Source organism: Colossoma macropomum, unplaced genomic scaffold (assembly GCF_904425465.1).
Source record: "Colossoma macropomum unplaced genomic scaffold, Colossoma_macropomum, whole genome shotgun sequence".
NCBI lineage: Eukaryota > Metazoa > Chordata > Actinopteri > Characiformes > Serrasalmidae > Colossoma > Colossoma macropomum.
In genome coordinates this window covers 22,900,346-22,923,860 of record NW_023494786.1, presented here as the reverse complement: position 1 = coordinate 22,923,860, position 23,515 = coordinate 22,900,346, and the positions used below count along the sequence as shown (strand labels likewise).

At 40.4% G+C, this 23,515-nt stretch overlaps 2 protein-coding genes across 2 annotated transcripts in view; one reads left to right on the top strand and one right to left on the bottom strand.

The window, feature by feature from the left end:
• Positions 1-11,802, bottom strand: part of kmt2bb (lysine (K)-specific methyltransferase 2Bb) — a 43,002-nt gene extending 31,200 nt beyond the window's left edge. The window contains exons 1-5 of the mRNA XM_036564303.1: positions 11,488-11,802; positions 8,730-8,802; positions 5,135-8,407; positions 3,396-3,610; positions 159-272 (exon numbers count right to left, since the gene is read on the bottom strand). Coding sequence (XP_036420196.1) covers positions 159-272; positions 3,396-3,610; positions 5,135-8,407; positions 8,730-8,802; positions 11,488-11,802 — 3,990 coding nt within the window. The remainder of the gene's footprint in view (positions 1-158; positions 273-3,395; positions 3,611-5,134; positions 8,408-8,729; positions 8,803-11,487) is intronic.
• A 6,628-nt stretch (positions 11,803-18,430) lies between these two features.
• Positions 18,431-21,088, top strand: psenen (presenilin enhancer, gamma-secretase subunit). The gene is made up of 4 exons (XM_036564289.1): positions 18,431-18,548; positions 19,089-19,155; positions 19,620-19,724; positions 20,595-21,088. Exons 2-4 carry the CDS (start codon positions 19,095-19,097, stop codon positions 20,732-20,734), a joined length of 306 nt encoding a protein of 101 aa, XP_036420182.1. The 5' UTR covers positions 18,431-18,548; positions 19,089-19,094; the 3' UTR covers positions 20,735-21,088.
• The last annotated feature ends 2,427 nt before the right edge of the window (positions 21,089-23,515 follow it).

The window sequence follows — 23,515 nt, the reverse complement described above, 5'->3', positions numbered from 1 at the left end:
ACTGCTATTCCAAAACCAAAAGGTGTAACACTGGTATAACATTCAATTTGACTAACCTCTTAGTATTCAAATATCTAGAGCTGAGCATTCATCAAAATTTCTGTATGCTGTGTCATATGACGTGTTAAGCAATAGAAGGAAACCACTACCAGCATTACCTGCTCTGAAGAGGCATCAGTCTTTTCAGGCTTGCTGGGACTGGCATTCTGAAGGCACTCTTTCGGTTTCCTCCTCTCCCTCTTCGTAGCTGTGAATCCGCCTTCTTTCAGGAGCTGTAATACCAAAACATGTTTTAAGTGTAAAATAAACAAAAACACAGCACAGTTTTTAAAGCCTTGAGGTCTGAAGTTTACACCGTTTATCTAGTCTTAAAACTGTAGACTGAGCTTTAGGAGGAACCTACAAATGGAAAAAAAATGTTCTCCAGTACAGCTGACATCTCCACACTGAAATTATTACCAGTTTGTATGGACATGGCATGTGTATGAAGCTTGCTTGCACATCTAAACTACTGACCGTGCTGCACGGCACAGAGGCCCAATGTGCTCACAGGTGAACACAACATACTCTGATACACAAACAGGCAGATATCTTATGCATCACATGGAAAAAGGGGACCCCCCAAAGTGATTTACCGTGCCTTCAAATTGTAAAACTGGTTTTAAACGGTTACAGTTTCTACGATACATAATGTATATACCACTTTATGAGAGAACTCTACCATGTAGGTCCATCAACAATCAAAGATTGTAGCCCATCTGTTTGTATCAGCCATGTAGGTGTGTTTAGGTAGAGAAATAACCAAACTGCTCAGGATTCAGACTCTCTAAGACCGGAGCTGATTAACCCTGCTCTAATCGCTCATCAGTGGTCAGTGCAGAACCACTGTCAGGTGGATTTCTGGGTAGAGGACTGTTCCCAACACAGCAGTAACACTCGGGTGTATTTAGAACCCACAATATTACACTCCTATTAGCACCAAATATACTAGGGATCTACATGGGTTCTTGAGGACTCCGTTAACTGTACTCCAACAGTGAAATCAGTAATTAGGTATTCGTCCTGTTTTAGCATAGGAAGCAGGGGACAATTTATCGTTTCCAAGAAAAAAAAAAAAACACTATAAACAATGACTCTATAACCTATTTATGAAATACTCAATGTTTGTTCTAATCCCGCAGTTCACTGGGTTCAGATAACAAACTATGCTAGCTAACATCTCTGAAGACCATCTCACTGTTTTCATACCTAGTTCATTTTCTAAAGTCCGCACCAAGGTTGCTGTGATACTGTATCTTTTTCCATTTGTTTCAGGGCCAAATTACACATGTGGTGCTCATTTATTGGCCAGAAATTGTGAGGTGATAGAAGTACTCTTTTACTATCACATTACTCTCACATTTAACACTATAAAAACAGAAAATAAAGAAAAAAAAACAAAGCTTAAAAAAAAAAGTTTGGTGATATAGGCCATGGAAACTAGACTGTTGTGAAAATTTACATCGGAAACCTTGTTTCCCTGGAAAATACACATTTACACATTTCATGTCATCTGTCATGTGACATGATTTCCTTCACATGCCTCTTACTACAAACACAAACAGCATGGTGGAGAGGTAGAGCTGGACCGAGCAGGAGTTTTAATATATATAATTTTAAATGCCACTTCTCAGCTATTACAGACAGGTCCAGAAAGGTTACAGCTTTTCTAAATGGAAAGTGCTAAAACAGCTCTATAAGGCACAGAATCGTGATCTCTTGCATATGGGTTCCAATGGAAAAGAGAAATTGATTAATAATTGGTGAAATAGTAAATCAGTAGTAGGTTATGGGGATGCCAAAAGTACAAAAGTTGTAATATATCTGAAATTAAGAGATGGAAACTTTTTTTTTTTTTTAAGGAAATTACCTCATTATGTAAACTGACCATCAGTGTAATGGAAACAAGCTACCATAAACCATATTTTTTAAACATTTTCATTTTATTGCTTGCAATCTGCACAGAAAGTGGATGGAAATGTAGTCATCACTGCTGTGCTCAGAATGATCCCCCATATGATTGGTGTTTCAATCATTTGCTCCAGTCTGAAACCGAACAATAATGAATGGGGCTGACAAATTATACTTCACAAAAGATAAGCTAGTCTGTAAGTTTACAGCTAAAGTCAACCAACAAGGTAGATGGACCCCCAACTATGGCCAGTGAATGGAAGTACAAGGGAGGTGTTTCTAATAAAGTGAGGAGCTTGGGTGAAAAGGATAGTGAAGGACAAGTATTGGGTAAACTTGCACACAAAAATATACAGCAGCAGTGGGGAACTGAGCAGCAGAGCCCAGCAGAGTTTGGCGATTTCACTGCTCTAACTCACCCACTAACCCTGACTGTTGTCTGTTGAGTCAGTCTGGTCATGTATTTGAAAGCACCAAATTGTGCAGCAATCCAGACCTCCAGAACAGTGTTCCCCACTCTTAATTCAATTTATAGTTTGCAGACTACTGTTACTTTACCATGACATTTCTTAAACTGCTCAGTCAGTTTAAATAGTGTGTGACAGGATGAAGAAGGCCTGCATGTGGCACACCAACTGATTTAAAGATCTTAATGCCTCTTTTCATCTCCTGTTGCACCAAAACTGGTATAGGGCATTTCCTTTCATTCAATGGTAGCAATGTTAGCACTTTGACTAAACTATATAAAAGACATTTTATAAAATATGCTGACCTAAATAGAATAACTTCATTTTCGAGCATTTGCTGTGATAGTATATGATAATAGTTCACATAAAGCTTTTCAGCTTTTATTTATTTAAACTAACTATTTCATTGCAAAGAACTCTGAGCTGCTACATGTATGAAAAGTGCTCATAAAATCACCATCATCATCATTATTACTACACTTCTAGAACATAAGCAACAATAAAAGCCAACAGACGAGGCTTCACACTGGCAGCTACTGTTATAGCCATGGGACATACTTTTGTCTATTATTAGACATAACAGTATGTCATACAATGTCAGAAACCATGTAAGCAAGTCTACTGGAGTTTACTTAAAAACTTAATGTGCTCAGGCCAAGCATATGACAATTAAGGCATGTTGTTTTCTCACTGCTAATTGTTGGGGAATAACAATCCATTAGCCTATGTTTAACCTACTTCAGCTTTGCAGATCTAGTGCTAAACTAAAGAAGCAAACATCAGACACCACACACATTTGTATATTCAAGTTTCTTCCCTGTAGAGTATGCTTTAACTTATTTTCACTTAATTAACAAAACATGTAATTTGACAGGGGGGTGTTCAAACTTTTTGCATGACTGTATATCTGCAATTCTGAAACACTGTACAACTATATCTATGCATAAGAACAAGCCAATTGTTTTATTTCAGCCTTACCCCTGATGACTTGAGCTGTTTCTGCTGATCTATCTTGATGAGCTGAACCTTGGCTTTCTTGAGGAGGTTGAGCATTTGCTTGTTGGCGCCTGTGAGACGGGGACGCTGTGTGGCACCTCTGTCCTCTGAGTTAACGGCATCTCCACCAGTCTTCTGATCAAGGCTTCCTTCTAATTTCTGATCATTTGCTTCAGCCTGAAGCATTTTCTCTATATCTAATATTTGGGCAAAAGAAAAATAAGACAGAAGCAATGTTACTTAACAATAATAAACTGTTGTCAGGTATGGAGATATCGAATTAGAGATGACACTGATCCGAGAATGACTATCGTTATCCAACAGATATCAGCAGAAAATGTTGGATCGGATAAGAAGTGAAAAAAAAATAAAGTATGAATCTGATTCTGTAACAAGCCTACTGAATAACTGCTTGTAGCATCACAAAACGTAAAGCAGTCATGTTATAACATCAGTAACTAGACAATAATGTCATGTGATAATAGTTATATAAAAATATATAAAATATTCAAATTTTGAGACAATAGTTTTGGGAGGAAAAAGGTAGATCAGGAGATGCTCAAGGTTTAGGTATCAAACAAGAAAAAGTGGTAATGTTCCATCTCTATTTTGAATAATAGTAAATGTATGATTTTTTTAAAAAAAATTAAACCAGGGGTGCTGGAAGTGGGGGTGCTGAGGGGGCTTTCTTTTTTCAAAACCTGCAGTATTTAGGTTACAAATACATTTTCACTATAGTGGGCCAAATCACTTCCCTCAACAACTTCTATCTGTTTTGGCGGTGGATCACTAAAACACATGCAGGTTAAGTGCAGAGCTGTAGGCCATTTCTGAGCTTCAGAGCAGCTTAATATCGTTTATAAAAGTAAAAAAACGAATGATCCCCTGAACACTGAATATAATCCAACGTTATACCTCCCACTATATGTACATTCGAGTCTCAGCACGTGACTGTGGGGATGACAATCAGCTACCCTGCCAAACATCAACAATCTGACTGGACATCACTCAACTCACGTGCATAAAGTTTGTACAGGAGAACAGAGAAATCAGTCTGTGCATCAGTGGTTTGATGTTTCAGTTACATGTGTACGTTGTCGTCTCCCACGACCTTATGGCATATTATGATACATTCTGTAAATTATCAAAAAAATTCAAATGGAACAACACAAAACCCAACTCAAAACATCTTTCTGTGTCTCTGAATTAAACCAAACCAGCATTAAACCACTATTATACAACTTCTAAAATCCAGAAAGAGGGTATCACACACATGAAGAATGAATGAAGAAGCACTCAAAACCTTGATGTCTGGATCCATACATTATGAACATTATATAGGCTCTAATTTGCATGTTCACTTGGCAGCTCTTCTATCTCAGAGGTTCACTACACACCCTGTGTGCAGTTACACCGGTGACCATCTCACGATACAGAGCACATGAATGCTTCAAAGCATAAAAAGCAAACATGTCTGAAAAAAATCTAATGTCTGATCAGGAGGCTAAAAGATTCATTACCCCTCTAACACTACCAGATCATCAATGACGTCAGTCGCCAAACTCATGACCAGGAAAATTGCTTCAGATTGTGAAAATGTGTCTGATTTGGGGTTAAAATCAGGCACAGACAAAAAAAAATTGTGTACTGTAGACAGAGCTTTACAGTTTAAAAGACATTAATACTGATATGAGGGAAAAAAAGAGACCTGAGGAGCTTACCCATGCATTTGTTGGGAAGTGAAATGTCTGTGTGGATGGAGAATTCATCTGGCACTTCTTCAGCCTGCTCCTCTTGTTGCTGTGCCAGTAACTTGGAGCTGAGGGCATGCATGCAGATGGATACCTTACGAACCACCCCTGGGGTGTCGAGATCCTCAATCTTCAGTTTAGCTTTCTCTCTCTCAGCATCAGAAAGAGACTGAATTAAACTGTCCTCTTCCTCCAGCTCCCCCTTTTGTGCTTCAGCCGGCTGTGGATCTATCTCTGTTTCACCTGTTGGGACCTTTTTTTCACTTTTACTATTAAGCCCATAATTTAGCTTATCTGTCAGTTTCTTATCTGCCTTCAGGTTTGATGGTTGCTTTTTCACACTCTTTTTCTTCTTTGGAGAAGAATCAATTATTGAATCTAATGACAAATCTTTGGCAGACAACAAGGCCTCATACTCCTTTTCGATGTCCTGATCAAAGTTGTACACATCCGCACCTACAGGCTCTAGTACTTTCCAATTAAAACTGGGGTCTCGGAGTAGCGACCGCCTCTTGCCAGAGAATTTGTCTCCACTTTCAATGTCCTCCACTGGCTCAGTCTTGGATTCTTCGGCAGAAGACAAATCAAGATCTAACTGGGCTTCAGGAAGAACATCTTCCTCATCCTGTGGCTGAAGAGAATCAGACTCGCCTGCCTCACCACTCTCTCGTTTCTTCAGCTTCGGCTGCCCTCCCGGCTGGTGGCCTTTCTTCTGAGAGTTCCTCCGCGGCAGATCCGACATGTCTGCATCATCCATAAACCTCTTTGGTGTTTTGATCACTCGAGAAGACCGGGCGCTTACAACAGGCATTATGAAATGCTTTATGTTTTTAACAAATTTTGTTTTACCGGGCTGAACGTCGGACGATTCAAGATCTATTTTTTCATTCACAGACTCCTTTTCTTCCAGATCGAAAGTCTGCACCTCAGGTTCCTTTTCCTCTTGCTGGGCTACAAATGTTGCCTTGTTTTTTTCACCTTCAAGAGTCTGAGGAAGATTCTGGGAAACCTGTTGCTTCTTGTACTTCGTCTTAAGTATGCCAGCTAGTTTTGGTCGTGCTGGCTCAGAGGCACCCACTGGTGAGCAAGCATCACCCACTTTTTCAACTACAGGTCTTAGTGGCAACTTGTGTCTGCGAGATCTAAACCTCTGTCCTATCAAAGCTCTGCGCCTTTTTTTAACTTGCTTGAATGGTTTCTGAGCAGGACGAGGAGGCTGCGCCTCATCTGTGACGGGAGGCTCTAAAACCAGAACTTCGGCATCTGCGGCTGATGGTGTCTTTTCAGGCTTAATGTCTGGTTGCGTTTCTGTTACAGGATGAGGCTGAAGAGCAGCACTATCAATGCTTGTGGGTTCAGTTGCCTCAGGCAGTGGTGCTTCACAAGACTGATGACTCTCAGGAGCAGGTAAAGCCTGTGGTGGTCTTTTTGGAACTGATCGTCTTGTTGAGAGACCAGCTCGAACAGAGCACTTCCTTGGTTTCTTTTGCTCACACAATGTTGATATCTCCTCAGACTTGGGTTCAGCTTCAGTTGTTGGAATTGCTGGGGTTTCAGTAATAATTTCAGAATCAGGGTTCACATCAGAAGGAGCTGCTTTAGGTTTTCGCTTTTGTATTGACCAAGGTTTATGCCTTGCACGCTTCTTTCTGGCAGTGTTTTGACTCAACCTGGGCTTTAGCCTGGGTGTCGGAGGGGCAATAGTTTCAAGATGGTTTTCTGGTACTTCTGCTGAAGACTGATGATCATCAGCCTCAGCAGAAAGTTCTTTATGTTCAGGTGTAGCTAGAACCTTCTGGTTTAGAAATGGTTGCTTCAAACTGCTGCGTTTTTTTGGTGAGGTTCCAACTTTGATCTGAAGGGGAGAAATGAAATCTTTGCTGATTAGATCATCTGAATGGGTTTGTGCAGCCTCCTCTGGATGAAATTCTTTTGCAACTTCTGACCTAATAGCAAGCTCCTCATCATTTTTGCTTGAGGTCTCCTCCTCTTTCTCCGGCTTTTCTAGGTTTTCAGGTACTAAATTATCAGTTGGTTCTTGATTTTCAGATGTCTGTGGAGTGTTCTGAACTTCAGAAGTGTCTGTAGGTATAGATGCAGATTTAGGCTCTGTGGAAACATCAACCTTTTCTGCACATTTTGAGGGAGGCTCTGTCCCTTTCCTAAGGCTATCTGGTGCTTTGCTTAGATTTTCTTGTGGACTTACACTCTTGTTTTTGCACTTTACCAGTGTTAGGGTCCAGATAAATTTGCTGCGTTTCTTACGAGACCTGGCTTTCGGGTTCCGTATTCTGGTGAGTTTTAACCCTGGAATTCCCACAAACTCTTTCTCAATGGACCTCATTTCTGCAGAGTCACCTGCTAGCTGCTCAGACAAGAGATCCCTGTTCTCTTTAACTTTTTCCGAGACTTTGTCTTTACGATGTCTCTTCTTTTTTTTCCCTTTTTTCTTCTTGGAAATCGGTATAGATTCCTCAATCGTTGACACTTCTAATAATGACTCTGCCAAAGAGCCCTCACTGTTATGATCTGCTGATTCTTGGGCGTGACTTGAGTCCGTTCTGTGCCGTCTCCGGATCACAAGTTTTTTTACTTCAGTGTTTTCTTTTGAGACACTGTCCTCTGGTTCTGCGTTCTTCTCATCGGTTTTTGGCTCTACATTGTCACTACATGGTGCAGGTTGAGACTTGCTGGCAGATTTCCTCAATTTTGCCTCCACCTTTTGGTCACCAGCCTCTGTTTCAGGCACTCTCTGAGGGGTGGATTCTACCTTTTTGTCAGCAGACCTCCCTCGCCTTCTTGTATTAACCTGTTCTTTTACTTCAGCAGAAGCACTATCAGTAGCTTGTTTAGCTGTTTTTAATTTAACATGCGCAGATGAGACTACAGCACATTGGGTTTCTTTAGCTTCAGACGGGACTTTGTTTCCTTTTTGCTTTCTTTCAAGCTTCTGGTGTGACGACGGATCCACTTTCACTCTCTTTTTAGTCACCAACTTAATGGTGATCTTTGGAGCTGACGGTACGTCTTTCACAGAGTCTCTTTTTCGTCTCGGTTTCGAGAGCTTATCTGCACCAGGATCACCATCTTCAACTGATACAGCATTAGTAGACCCTTTACTGTGTAGCTTCCGTGTAAATCCTGAATCATTTTCAAGAGTCTGAACGTTTTCCACCTCTGTGGCTGCTGCAGGAGCTGGTCTCTGACATAGCCTCTTTGTGGATTTTGCTGATGCACGATTACCTGCAACATTTAAAACCAAGATATTTTAATCTGCATTTTTATATGAACTCAACAAAATGTCAAAGGTGCCACTGAACATAAATAAACAACATAACAGTTTGCAGTCACATGCAACATTTTTTCCCTTGAATTCATTTACTATTGGCCATATCAGCAAAAATATCTCATAAAATGCTAAGCACAATAAAGGTCAACAAAATTCACATTTCTGCTGACAGGGATCAACGTCACCAGTTACAGATCAGCGAAAGAACAAACAATGTGAACTCATTTCCTTATTAAAACAATACAGCAAGCACTAGACATTTATGTCCACACTTACGTTTGGGAGGATTCCGTCTCGACTGTTCAGGAACACCACTGTTTTCATGTTCAAAGCCTCTGAAATCAGCTCCCTGCAATTCACACAGAGGGAAAAGGCTTTTGTTCAACAAATCTTTTAAAATATTCTAAATGACATTCTTCCGTTAAAAGTATGTGGCTTTCAGGACACTAAGTGCATGTACATCATAACTAGTGTGGATGAAATTCTTTAAAATTGAGTTTAACACTGAACAGCCTAAAGGGCTATGGATATTTCATCACTGTGCAAAGACAAACATCCATCTCTAAAACAATAACTTTACTCGTCATTAATACAGAGATTCATTTAATGCAGTGCCTCATGTCCTTATTACCAAACATGCGCGTGTCTTCTTAACCACTAGTTGAACTTGAAGCAGCCTAAAGAGAATTTCTTTTTGCATCAGGGCAGCAAACTTTAGTTTGATGTAATAACACAATTACTTATGGTTAGAATGTAATAAAGACACAATACTGATGTTGGCAGACACAAGGCGCAGAAATATTGATTACTATCGACAGCCAACAACTGCCATATCTAATATTAACCATCCAGTGTAGGAATGCACCAGTTTAGGAATATAGATTTTTCATGTACGTGTCTGTTGATGCCAATGCTGACGCAAATACACACAAAATTAGAAAATGTAGAATTTAGAGCTCAATATATCTGGACTGCCATTGCAGAGAATGGTAACATTTACTTGTAGAGGGTTACGAATGCAATCAAATGAACAAAATGCTAATATTTTAGCACAGTAATACAGCATTGGCTAAACATTCTGCTCTTCTTGTGTATAATAAATACATCATGAAACACTGGTTTGAATTAGCAGTCAAATCTAATCACAGAGCCAATGTTTAACATTTTTAAGTAATTATCTGCCACTACTGTTATGATTCTGATATCATAACGCATCTAGTCTGCAAATTAGTTTGCGTGCTGTGGCGTCACTCCTGACAAGACTAATATATTGGATTGTAAAGTCACGTGATGATACTGGAATTGTGTCAATATCGGCAGATTATTTTTAAAAACAAAAATGTATCACCAAAAGGGTGACGGTTAAACTTGACCTATAGTTCAAACCAGTATTTGAAGATGTGATGTACTGCATTCACAAAAAACAATAATGTATAGACTGTGTTACTTCAATTCTACAGAGTAAAAAAAATGTGCCATTTATTATATCAATTTTTATGAGCATCTGTGAGCCAATAACCATGCTTGTTCCAAAACCTAGACTGGTGACAACCTGTCCACATTATGTGTTATTACCGCCAGCATTATCACCAGCACTAAATTCTGCACGGCACACCTTTAATTACTCTGATGTCATTTTACAATACGTGACTTTACTTATATTATTCTGTATTTAAAATACGGTTTCAAAAAACAGTATTTTTCAGGATGCAGTACTGAATTACAGGCATCTGTGTCAAAAAGTTTGGAACAATACCCAGCCCTTTTTATAAAAAATTTATGTTTGCAACAAATTAATGTTACATTTCTCCATAATGCTAATGCAGGTGGATTTCCCAGTTTAGTCCCTACACTTTTTTATATATACACATATACATTTACATAAAATCAGCATCAACATTAATACATATGTACAGGAAAAATAATGGATTTCAGAGGTAGTCCAGAATTCCCATACTGCATCAATCTTAGAATGACTACTTTACAGAGGCCATAAAAACCCTAAAAATGTACAAAACTGCTTGGTGGGAACACTGGCCATTAAGAAGTCTAGCATGCTTGCACCTGAAGCACAGCAGGGATGCCACAGCACAGTGCAGACCCCAGCAGCAGACCCCCTGCTCACAGCACTCGGGGCTAAACTCAATGGCCAAACTGTGGCCTCGCGGTGGAAATCGCACTCTCATTCTACACTGCAGGTTATCCAGATCTTATCAACTATCTGTGGCCGAGGCTTCGCCTAAACTGGAGCCGTGCCCCCTTTCCTGCCCCCTCGGGCCACGCACATGTGAGCAGCTTCCATTAAAACACACACATACACACACACAAAACGAGAACTTCCACACCAAAAGCAGACATCAGCGCACAAGCACAGTCACACAAAACGAACTTCAAGCGCATTATCCTCATCTTCACGATAACTCGGATCAGGGCAGATCGCACACCTTCTGCTCCGTTAGCTACAATGCTACAGTAGCTCGCCCCTCCCCCCTCCATGATAACACACACATACACACATATACATACAGGGCAGCAGACGAGGCTTAAGTTGGCTTCCTATTCTAATTCATCCGTTCCTCCTTAAATGGTGCCGCAGTTACATTCTGGTGCCTGAGGCTGCTGCTGCAACTGCTGCACCGTTTAAGGTGGAACGGGTGAATTCGAACAAGAATAGGAAGCTAACTTGTAAGCAGCCACTCGCTGTTGTGAGCAAGCACTCGCATTGTTTTTAACACCAGCGTTGCAAACAGGTAGCCGTGCACGATCTCTATCATTTAACTAACTGTTGCCCCATATTTTTTGTGCACATGAGGGAACTGCTAGCTAACAGATCCGGTGCGCCAGCTAGTTCTTTAGCTGGGCAACACTCCCCGCCTCCTAATGTCCATTTTGTTCCAATGGCTGTAGCTCCCCTTGCGTGCTTCATAATAAGCTTCACCGAAACTAAAGTTGCACTCAGCGGACACTCAGCCTACGCCGCTGGGCCTGAGAGCTCAAGCAGCGCGGCGCAACGCTGCTCCACTCGCTCGCTCACCTCTTCGCTCCCACTCGAGCTGTAGCCCGCCTCGCCGAGGCTCTTGTAGCTCGCCTCGATCCCCAGCAGGCGCAAGTGAGACTGGTCCTCGGCGCACGCAAGCGGCGGGCAGGCGGGCCTCGGGCCTCCTCCTCCTGCGCCGCTAAACTCGTCGGCCCCGCAGCGGCCGAGCAGCCACCGCTTCTCGGAACGCAGGCGGCTCCGCGACGACCACGGGCGGCCCGGAAAGCGGCCACGCGCCGCGCCCACTCCCACAGCGCCCGCGCCTCCAGCGGCAGCCGCGGTCGCTGATCCGCAGCCCGCTGCCGCCATCATAGCTTCAACAACAACAGCGATAGATTAGCAACTCGGGCTTGACTGAAGAGGGGGAAGCGCCAGGTCGGAGGGAGGAGGAGGGCGGGGGGTGTTAGGCGCTGAGGCTCTCTGGGAAATGGAGGCCTAATTTTCGGTGCAGTGTGAAACGAAATGAACACACAGAGACCGCTTAAAACAGTTTCCTGTTTAAAATCACCCACAAAAAGGCTGTTATAGGGGGTAACGATGATTTTCAGGTTGGATGCGTTCGCAAGATTTTAGATTTCATGTTTTATATATATGTGTATGTATGTGTGTGTATATATATACATATATATATATATATATATATATATATATATATATATATATATGTGTGTGTGTGTGTGTGTGTGTGTGTGTGTGTGTAGAAAACACGTTATAGAGCGTTATAGAGCTCTTATACAATACTGAAAATGAGCTACAGTAGTTTCCACACAATTAAACTCTAGAAACCTGCTTCCCCATAATGCCAGCCTCAATCTTGAAAATATTATAATTCCTGCAGAGAGGCTGGAATCGTTTACCTTACTCCAAGAAAATGAACTATTTAAAATAGTCTCTTCCGCGAAATCATCTACCTGTATGCTAGATCCGATTCCTACAGGTTTACTCAAGGAAATTCTGCCAGAAATAACCAAGCCTATTCTGTCAATAATAAACTCTTCTCTTAGCCTTGGGTACATTCCAAAATCTCTTAAACTAGCAGTAATTAGACCGCTGATTAAGAAAGCTAACCTCGATCCATGCGAACTTTCAAATTATAGACCCATCTCGAATCTCTCCTTTATATCTAAGATCTTGGAAAAAGTTGTAGCAAAACAGTTAAGCTCCTTTTTACATAGGAATCAAATACATGAAAAATTCCAATCTGGTTTTAGGCCACATCATAGTACAGAAACAGCACTAGTAAAAATTGTAAATGATCTATTATTATTTTCTGACCAAGATCATGTGTCCTTGTTAGTCCTCTTCGATCTTAGTGCGGCATTTGACACAATAGACCACACTATCTTACTAGACAGACTAGAAAACCTTGTAGGGGTAACAGGAACAGCTCTTTCCTGGTTCCGGTCCTACCTCACTGATCGGTATCAGTTTGTTAATATAAACGGTGAATCATCTGTTCTCACAAAAGTAAAATATGGTGTTCCACAAGGCTCTGTTTTAGGACCTGTATTATTCACTTTATATATGCTACCACTGGGCACCATTATCAGTAGACACGGCATAAACTTCCACTGCTATGCCGATGACACTCAGTTATATTTAGCAAGCGACCCAGATGATAGAATTAAACTTAGCAAGATTGAAGACTGTATACAAGACATAAAGGACTGGATGTCGAGTAACTTTCTCCTTCTAAACTCAGATAAAACAGAGGTTCTGCTTCTTGGTCCAAAAGCAGCTAGAAACAAACTGTCTAATTTAACACTTAAACTTAACAATTTCTCAGTTGCATCAAGCTCATATGTAAAAAACCTTGGTGTCATTATAGACCCTGATCTGTCCTTCGACACACATATAACTAATATTACTAGAACAGCCTTCCTGCATCTTCGCAATATTGCTAAATTGAGAAATGCATTATCTCTACAGGATGCAGAAAAGTTAGTTCATGCATTTATTACTTCAAGGCTAGATTACTGTAATGCCCTGCTGGCTGGATGTCCCAGCAAAAGCATTAACAAGCTTCAGCTAGTCCAGAACGCTGCAGCCAGAGTTCTTACTAGAACCAGAAAGTTTGACCATATCAGCCCAGTTTTATCAGCCTTACACTGGTTGCCAGTAAAATTTCGGATTGATTATAAAATTCTCTTGCTGACTTATAAAGCACTAAACGGACTCGCCCCGCTGTACCTGAGTGAACTTCTATCTCACTATGAACCATCCCGCCTACTTAGATCACAAGGTGCTGGCTTACTATTAGTACCCAGAATTAATAAAGTTACGTCAGGGGGGAGAGCTTTCTCATACAAAGCCCCCCAGCTTTGGAATAGTCTTCCTGTTAATGTTCGGGACTCAGACACAGCCTCAGTCTTTAAGTCTAGGCTAAAAACCTACTTGTATATTCAAGCCTTTGGTAATTAGTTTTCCCTGTTAGTTCTATACCTGCCAGAGTCTCTGCTAACACTGTAATTTGTGATCGGTCACCCATTACAGAACTAACTCTGTGTGTTTTCCTCTCTGTGTGTTTTCCTTTCTTTTCTTCGCCGAGTTGAACAGCTGCCCATCCTGTGCGTTCTGATGCTGCTGCCTTTTCTGCCTCGATCGGGTGCCACTGCTCGCCAGCCCTCTGGACCGGGTTACCAACATTGAGCCTCCTGCTGTTCAACGCCGTGCAAACCTCACCCTCACAACCTGACCCCACTGATACTACTGCTGTTGCTGCATGAACTATTCAAAATTATTCACTTGAACCAATCAATCATTCAAACTAATTCAAATTAATCAATCACCCATTGACTGTGTTTTTCCTCTCTTTCTTTTGCCGAGTTGAACAGCTGCCCATCCTGCTGCTGATGCTGCTGCCTCTGCTGCCTTGATCGGGTGCCACTGCTCACCGTGCAAACCTCACCCTCACAACCTGACCCCACTGATGCTGCTGCTTCTGCTGCATGAACTGAACTATTCAAATTAATTGTTTCCTTCACGTTTTACCCTGTTTTTTGTACTATAATACTTTATACTAACAATGTTTACTATCCGGTGTCGACCAGAGGAGGATGGGTTCCCCTTCTGAGTCCTGGTTCCTCTCAAGGTTTCTTCCTGTTTCTCTTAGGGAGTTTTTCCTTGCCACTGTCGCCACTGGCTTGCTCATGGGGGCTCGGACCCGGACTTCTTTTTGTAATGCTCATTTCCTTGTAAAGCTGCTTTGTGACAACACCTGTTGTAAAAAGCGCTATATAAATAAACTTTACTTACTACTTACTTACAAAGAAAAACACACAGAGACAGAAAGTGTTGGTATTTAATGTGAGGTAAGGTGTCAACCTGGTAAAATACTTTTTCCAAACCAACATGTAATGAAAACTACTTTTAAAATTAGATAAAGACATCCCACATAAACACAAAAATAAATTTCATTTACTGAAGAAAAAAATGCTATTCAGCCCCACCTGTCCGTGTCTGAAAAAGTAACTGCTCCCGTAGCTACTAAATCAACCAGTTGACCTCTTATTCTCCAGGGTATATTTTGGTTTGTCCATCTGAATTAACATGACCAAATCGTAAGGCAAATTATTCAGTAACTGCATGAAATAAATGTACGTTTTTATTTTATTTATTTATTTTTTGTAAAAGCTCCCCTCAAATTAACAGAAAATGTGTTTTATGATCATACACATATTGCTATATACTTACAATTTACTGCTGAAAGCCAAAAATCTTAGACGCTCTTTGTATTTATTTATAAAAATAATTTTCACAGAGCAGATCACTGAAGAGACACCATCTGTTTATAGTTTATATCCCAGATTTGTCAAAAAATGGGTGGACTTTCAGTAGACAAAAAAAAAAAAAATTGTGAGTTCAGCTTCTTTTATTATAAGATTTTAAAATGACATCACCCATCTATTTGACTGGAAAGAAGACAGTTACAGCTCTCATATGACACCTACCTTTTGAATGTAGCTTATGAAATATGAAAGTTATGAAGAATATGACAAAGTGCGTTTTGGAACCACTAGTGGTCTCAAGGAGTTTAAAAGGTTAACTAAATTTAATCGACTATTGGGTTGAATGTCACTAGCCACAGCATGATTACTGCCAGACTTGTTGAATCTAAACATCACTTAAATAGAACCTGTGTTCTGAAATGTGAAGCAGACTAGAAGATCTCAAAAAGCAACACATGATGCCACCTTCTAAAGAGATTCACATATGGATTACAGAAACAAAGTCATTGAAATGTACCAGTCTGGAGAGGGTTACAAAGCCATTGCTAAGGTTCTAGGACTCCAGCGAACCACAGTGAGAGCCATTATCCACAGGCCCCACTAGTTAAGGTCAATGCAAACCACTGCTGACCAAAAAGAACACAAAGGCTGAGCTTGCATTTGCCAAAAAAACATCTAGATGAGCCCCAAGACTATTATAATAATATTCTCTGGACTGATGAGTCAAAGGTGAAACTTTTTGGAAGACATGGGTCCCGTTACATCTTGCATAAAGCTAACACTGCATTCCATCATAAGAACCTCATTGAGATGCTGTGGCAAGACAGTTCATGCTCTAAAACCCTCAAATGTAATTCAATTAGAACAATTCTGCAAAAAAGAGTGGGCCCAAATTCCTCCACAGCAATGTAAAAGACTCATTGCAAGTTATCGCAAATGTTTGATTGCAGTTGTTGCTGACAAAGGTGGCACAAAAGGGGCAATTATTTTTTTTAACATTGGTGTATGGTGTTTATCTTCTGTGAATGGAATGATTATTTTAAAGATGCATTTTGTGTTTACTCGTGTTGTCTTTGTCTTATATTAAACTTAGTTGGATGATCTGAAACATTTAAATGTGACAAATTAGCAATAACAGAAGAAATTGGGTGAGGGGCAAACACTTGTTCAGAGCACTGTAGATATATATATGTATGTATGTATATATATATATATATATATAGATAGATAGATAGATAGATAGAGGCGGGGGGGTGGGGGAGATAGGCTGGAGGTTAGGGGACCGAGCCGACAGTACGTGACTGTGGTGCCCTTGAGCAAGGCACCTAACCCCCAACTGCTCCCCAGGTGCTGCGGATAGGACTGCCCACCGTTCCAGGCAAGTATGCTCACTGCCCCCTAGTGTGTGTGTTCACTAATGTGTATGTGGGTGTTTCACTGCATGGATGGGTTAGATTGCAGAGGTGAAATTTCCCTGTTATGGGACTAATAAGGGTCACTTAATTGATTGATAGTCACATGAGAGTTACACACAACAAGCGCAGACAACTCAAAGTATTTAAACTCGGTAAACAGAGCACAAGGAGGGAAATCACTTTATGCCTCAGCTCACTCTTCCTCTCCCACTCTCTCTCAGCTCACACACACCCGGGGTGGTTCCTAGCCCCATCCTCCACAATAAGAGTCCTGGCGAAATTAACCAAGAGAAATAAATGCTAGAGAACATAACCCAACTCTAACATGAAAAACAATTTTTGGACAACCTATTTTTTTCTTTGAACTAAATAGAACCTAGGCATACTCAGATGCCACATTTACCCATGTCCTCTTAGAGGGCTTTCAGCCTGAGGGGGTATATGGCGTTTTCCCGGGCTTGATCTCTGGGCTGTCCACTGCGACCTTTGGCTGTTGCGGTCCTCCTGGGTGACCATGGGGTGTTGAGGGGATTCTGAAGCTGCTGAGGGGTGTCAGAAGGGCTCTGGTGATGCCGGAGAGCCTGGAGGGGTTCTCTGTGCAGATGGGGAGTATCCACTGGGTCCTGAGAGGCATCGTTGTGGAGGACCCAGATGACTAACTAGGGTGCCCCTCTTAATCCTCCAAATACAGTATCAGGTGGTCCCGATGCAAAACCATGCAGTGCCAGGTTCTGATGCACACCCAATACGCCATGTCTGTCAGTCTTTCCACCCGCGAAAAGCCACGGTGCCGGCAGCTTCCCCTACATGGAACGAAGACCACCGCCAAGGAGCCCCAACTCTTTGCCTCAGCTTTGCTGCTTTGCTAGCCACCACAACCAACTTCAATTGTCCCATCTCCAAGCCCAGCATTTTATTCCTAAAGTCGAGCCGGTCTTAGCCGCCGCAGAGAAATCCAATTATGCATACATCCTGTAAAGGTGCGAGCCAGAGTTTGTGCACTTGGCTCAGGGCCCCTGCCAGGACCAGTGCTCCCCTCTGCCCAGCTCGCCCCGAGTCTTTAGGAGAGTGTACCCTTCCCCAGGCCAGGGGGGATGGGCCACCCCCCAGTCACCCATGCTTTGCGGCTTTCTTTTGCTATCCTCGTGCCGCCTCTAGGAACATTCTCTCATCACCGGTTCTTCTGCCACTTCTGACACCATTGTAGTGGGGAGTACACAGAAGAAGCATAGACAACTTGAAGTTTATGCTAGATTTAGACTCGGCAAACAGAATACAAGGAGTATAGTCGCTCTCTACCTCAGCTCACATCTCTTTGCCTCTCTCGTACACTCTTTCTCAGATCACACACACATATACACAGCCCGAGGGCAGTTCCTAGTCCTGCCCTTCACAATAAGAGTTCTAGAAAAACGAATCTAGAGAAAAAAATGCTAGAGAACCGTAACCCAAAACTAACATGCAAAAACATTTCTTGAACAGCTTTTTTCCACTTTGAACTAAACAGAAACCAGACATGCTCTGATGCTACAAATACAAATAATTATAATAAGAAAATGTCTATATATATATATATATATATATATATATATATATATATATATGTATACACACATAAATATATACATTTATACATTTATATATATATATATATATATATATATATATATATATATATATATACACACACACACACACACACATTTACTGCAGGTTACCGCAATAAAATCAGGCCCAGTTCCCTTGGTAAGAAACTACATCTCCCATGAGGCACAGGAAAGCCAAAAGATTGACGTCATGACGCATCGTTCACGAGGAAGCGGATGTTAGGTATTCCTCCGTCGCAAAAGCCATTTTCATGCTCAAATGCCCTTTTTCTAACTAGTTGCTCCTCGATTCGAGATCGACATAAAAGGTATTTATTTTTGTTTACCGAACTCTGTAGTTTAATATTTCAGGAGACAAAGAAAATATTTAGAAAACGACTGGCTGTTGTTATCAAGGCACGCTAGCCACCGTTAGGTTAGCTCGCTGGAATACAAAGAGCAGCTCGCCAGGTCCAGCAGCCAGTTTCAACAGTTTGTTGAAGTGTTTTGATGAAAAACCTGGTCATTTCAATAAGAATACGTTTCACCTCGTCCTGTACAAAAATGAAGTAAACATGTTGAATCTTTGTCAGTTGCAGTTTTGGTTCAGTTTCTACAGCACGTTCTTTTGAACTGTCTCTGTAGTTTTGATTTTCAGAATGAAGGGAGTGAACGAACATGGTGACTAACTAGAAACTACTGAAATAAGCCATATTATGTCTAATCTGTTGGTCACTAACAGTTGCTGGTGTATTTTGGTAGTATTGCCATTCGCAGACAGGTGGCAGCAGAGTTGTATTCATGTTGCTACTGCAAAAATGTAGCCTGTCGTATGCTGCTAAATAATACTGCTTTTTAATATTTTCCAGGAAATCATGAATTTGGAGCGTATTCCCAATGAGGAGAAGCTAAGTCTGTGCAGGAAATATTATCTGGGTATTTCTTTTTAAACTATTTTATTTTTATGGCTAAATTCAAAGTTTTAAAAAAAAAAAAACATAAATGTTCCCATTTTTCATTTTGTCATAACTATAATACACTCAGACTGGTCATTTAATTAGCCTATTTCTTTCTGTTGAAAGTACAAAGCTGATCTGTGCATACTGAATCTGTACTCTGAAACTGCTGAAACTAAAACTTGGGGTCTAAAACTCAAGTGACATCTGGAGTTCATCTCCACTTGTATACTTAAACAAAATTTCAGTGCGGTGTTCAGGTGCGGTATGAAAACTTTTGTAATGCCGTACAATGTGTCATTGACAACTCATTAGCATTCTTGCAACAGTAAGAAACTTCCATAAAACATACACAGTATATAATTAAACTTTAATAGCTGTTATGTTTAGAACAGAATACATGTTTGCCATATCTTGTGATTTCTTCTTGCTTGTCCCCCACAGGTGGTTTTGCATTTCTCCCTTTCCTGTGGCTGGTTAATGTTGTGTGGTTCTTCAAAGAAGCCTTTGTAAAACCTGCCTACACAGAACAACCACAGATCAAGACGTGTAAGTATGACACACGATTCATCACAGCATTCTTTAGGTTTCATTGAGATTGACATTTAAATGATTAGAGCTAGCTGTTATAGCTAAGCCATAATGTGTCTGTCTGGTATACTTATGTTCCATATTGTATATTCAACAGTGTGTTGTTGCAAAAAGAAAAAAAAAACATTTACATTGTAGAAAACTGTTGTTGCTGGATATGTTTAGTCTGAAATAAATAAAAAAGGAATATTTTTATAGTGTTGTGCAGTTTGTGATCTTAGTTCCACATTTCAATGTTTAACTTTGTTAAAAAAAAAATGTAAATAAATACTTATATTATTTAGCTACTTGAACTACCATACAAAGCATCTAAAATACATTTTGTTGTCCAATTTATGATATTTAAATCTACATTTGTTCTTTTTTTATATAAAATTACATAGATTAATAGTATGACAAGTGATTCTAAGCTTGTGTACCAACACACCTCATGACTGAAAACACCTTATAACTTTTAAGCTATTATTAACATATCATACATTATAATGTTAAGATATTAGTTTGTCAAGTGTCTACATATTTGTGGAACATTTGGGGGTGGGTTTCCAGATGGGGGTGAAGCCTAATCTTGGATTACACAACATTCCGATTGGAGATTCTCCATGAAAAGAACCACACAGTGTCTCTGAGGCAAAGCACTGCTCATGTGAAGCATCAAAAGCTGTTTTACTGCTAATGGCTCCCCTTGTGGAGAATTAAACCTTCTAAATGTGAGTGGCTGAGTTACAAGCCACTTCCATGAGGTGCTTCATATCTAAAAATTTAGTCCAGCACTTGGCTTAATCCCTGTCTGAGAAACCAACCTTTGAAGCTTTGTGCTCCTTACAGATGTGAAGCGGTCAGCGCTGGGGCTGTTGCTGTGGGTGGCTGTTCTGACGACGTGGATCAGCATTTTCCAGCATTTCAGAGCACAGTGGGGAGAAGTGGCTGACTATATTTCATTCACCATTCCACTCGGGACGCCATGAGGAGATAAAATCTCTTTTCTTTTTTTCTTTTTTATCCCATTGACTTATACATACGGGTTGTTACTAACTAATAACCCCACAGGTGGTAACCAAGTAGGTTTGCATTAAAATGAAAATTTCAACCATGGTAAACTGATGAAACAACTTGCCCCACAGACTGGGGAAACACTGTACACACTAAAGTTCAATAGCTGAGAAATTGTCCTGGAATAGATAATGTTAGATACTGTATTAAAAACACTTTTTTTTCTTTTTGTATTGATGATAATGGAATAAATTCATCTGATCTGTAGATCTTCTGTTTTTATCTTGTAAACAATGTCTTAACAAAATAAAACCAGAACAATTCATGCACATGTATCCTATTTTTTTTTTTTAATCATTGTGTAAAACGCAGAAATATGAAAGAATGCGATTGACTCTTAGCAACACGATAGGACATGAGTGACAAGCACCAATTGTACTCACACAACTAATTTACATAGACAACCATAATCTCATAATCCTCACAACCTGCCTAGCATACCAGGCCCCCTAATATCTAGAAATGAAGCCCCTCTCTTATGTGTAACCCTTCACAGGCGCCTGTTTTGAAACTCAATCTCACTTTCGAGCAAATTCTGTGCCCCCCCCCTCCCCCGGTGATCTTAGTGGGTACTGTTTTTAGTAGCCTGCAGTCACAGTGATGGCAGACAGAACATGTTTCCCATCATCAGTACTTCTGTAAGTAAATGAAAGTGACTAATGAGGTTTACACTCTGGCATTTGGACATTGCTGTTTTCCAAGTTATGACTAGCAAGTGATTATGAGAAGATGATTCATGGTGTTGTGAATATAGCCAGTGCCACCTTGTTGCCACCCTTGAATTCTAAAAGTCTGTGGACCCACACTTCAATTCCTCACCCATAACTATATATATATATATATGAGGTGTTGTCAGATAACCCAGTATCTCCAAAATGGTAACTTGGAAAAAACATAATTTTAGTTTTAATGTAAGTCAATGGAACCAGATTTTTTTTCCAATTAATTTTAGTCCATTTATTTTGGTCCATTTATCATGAAATTTTGACACTATGTAAAGGACAACAGGGATTTTCAAATTATATCAAAAACAGAAAAATGACAAAAATGGAGATACCATTTTTGTTCCGACAGCAGCGATATATATGTATATACACGTATATAGTAGCAACATGAATAATTCTTAATAGTTACTGAAAAAAAAGTCATGATGAGTAACTGGATCAGCTTAAAGTTTAAGGGGTTCATTTGAAAACATTTACCTCACTGTGCTGCAGTTCTAACTTGGTATGCTATGCTCTAAGGTTGTGATATGATAATGTCAGCATAATCGTTTTCATTCCTTCATCAGAACGCAACATGATTTGTGATTTGAAACATATTACAGATTTGTTCAACCGTCTTTATGTTGTTCTTGTTCCCTCTTTTGTCTTGAGGACAGGCCTTTTTCTGCCGCATGGCAGTTAAACCGTTGTTGAATTACAACCAAAATGTCCTTGACTGTAATGTCTGCTAGTGTCTCTAATCCCAAACACCACTGACCACGTTTGTGAAGATACAGATGTGATACAGTACTGGGAAAAATCAGTCCATTTATTTAATTCCCAGTCAGAACGTTAAGTACAAGTTCTTAATTTTTCAGTTTCAGGAAAAAGCAGAAAGATACATAGAAGCCTCAGCAACTAAATATACTACCAAATGTTTTAATATCTAGAGCGCATCCTGTTTAATGTCTTTAATATAACTTCCACTTTCTGGGAGATTTGCTTTCAGTTTTTCAAAGAAATCTGCAGGGTTTTTTTTCCACACCTCCCAAGTTCAGTCTTAGACGTTGGTTGCATTTTCTGTTTCTCACAGTCTAAGTAATCCCTAACACACATTCAGTGTTGTGATACAAGTTTTCTAATCAACCAGAAAATACCAGTGGTTGGTGGCAAAAGTAAATGGTTAAGCTTTGCAAGGACAGATTTTGTAATTTTATTGCTCTCTTTATACTCCTTTCTATGAGCAGTTAAAATATTATTTGAAACATGATCATCTGTTTTTTGCGTCTGTGTGGAATCATTGGCCGCTGAAGGTACCCTTAACTGTGGGCAATGGCAGCTCTCCCATAATGATATAACTGGAAACCAGCAGAGGAAAGTCGAAGGCCTGGAAATGTGCACTAAGGTATTATATGTCATGGTAGAGGTTAAAAGGGTGGGAACATGTTTTTGTCACACGTGCCTCACCATGTGGGATGCAGCGTGTTCTCTGTTCGCTCTGTTCCCAGTGCTTTGAACTTATTTATAGCCCACCACACATAAGTCAGGAAGGCAAAAGTACTAGTGGCTTTCCACGTGAACCCCCCCCAACTCTGTGACATTGGAAAGCGCATAGCCTATCACCACTGACGTAAATACATTTTCCTAGCAAATGGGCCAGTTTTAAGTGATAAATTAGGTTGCTCATCCCAGCAAAACCTTCAGAATTGTGAGGAAACAAGCATCTTATTTCTCATATATGAGTGTAATTGATCCATGATGAAATCCAGGTCTTCGTTGTCAGGTTCACAGTTATGTTCTGGGGAATATAATGGGCTGATCTTATATAAAAGGACAAAGTGGACAAGTGAGATGTTTAAGCTGTACCTGAGCCTGATCTCACAGCCCTTTGGTGCCCTTAGGTGTCATGGACCTAGGCCAGGCATTTCCAAAACAGCATTTAGCTCCATGCAGATTCTTTTGCCAAGGGGGTAGGGGGAGTGGTGCTAGGAA

Excerpts from the sequence above, each read along its gene's own strand:
- psenen (XM_036564289.1), top strand. The coding sequence starts at position 19,095 with ATGAATTTGGAGCGTATTCCCAATGAGGAGAAGCTAAGTCTGTGCAGG. Across the intron at positions 19,156-19,619 it reads GTGCAGGAAATATTATCTGG|GTGGTTTTGCATTTCTCCCT; the intron begins GTATTTCTTTTT and ends TGTCCCCCACAG. Across the intron at positions 19,725-20,594 it reads ACAACCACAGATCAAGACGT|ATGTGAAGCGGTCAGCGCTG; the intron begins GTAAGTATGACA and ends TGCTCCTTACAG.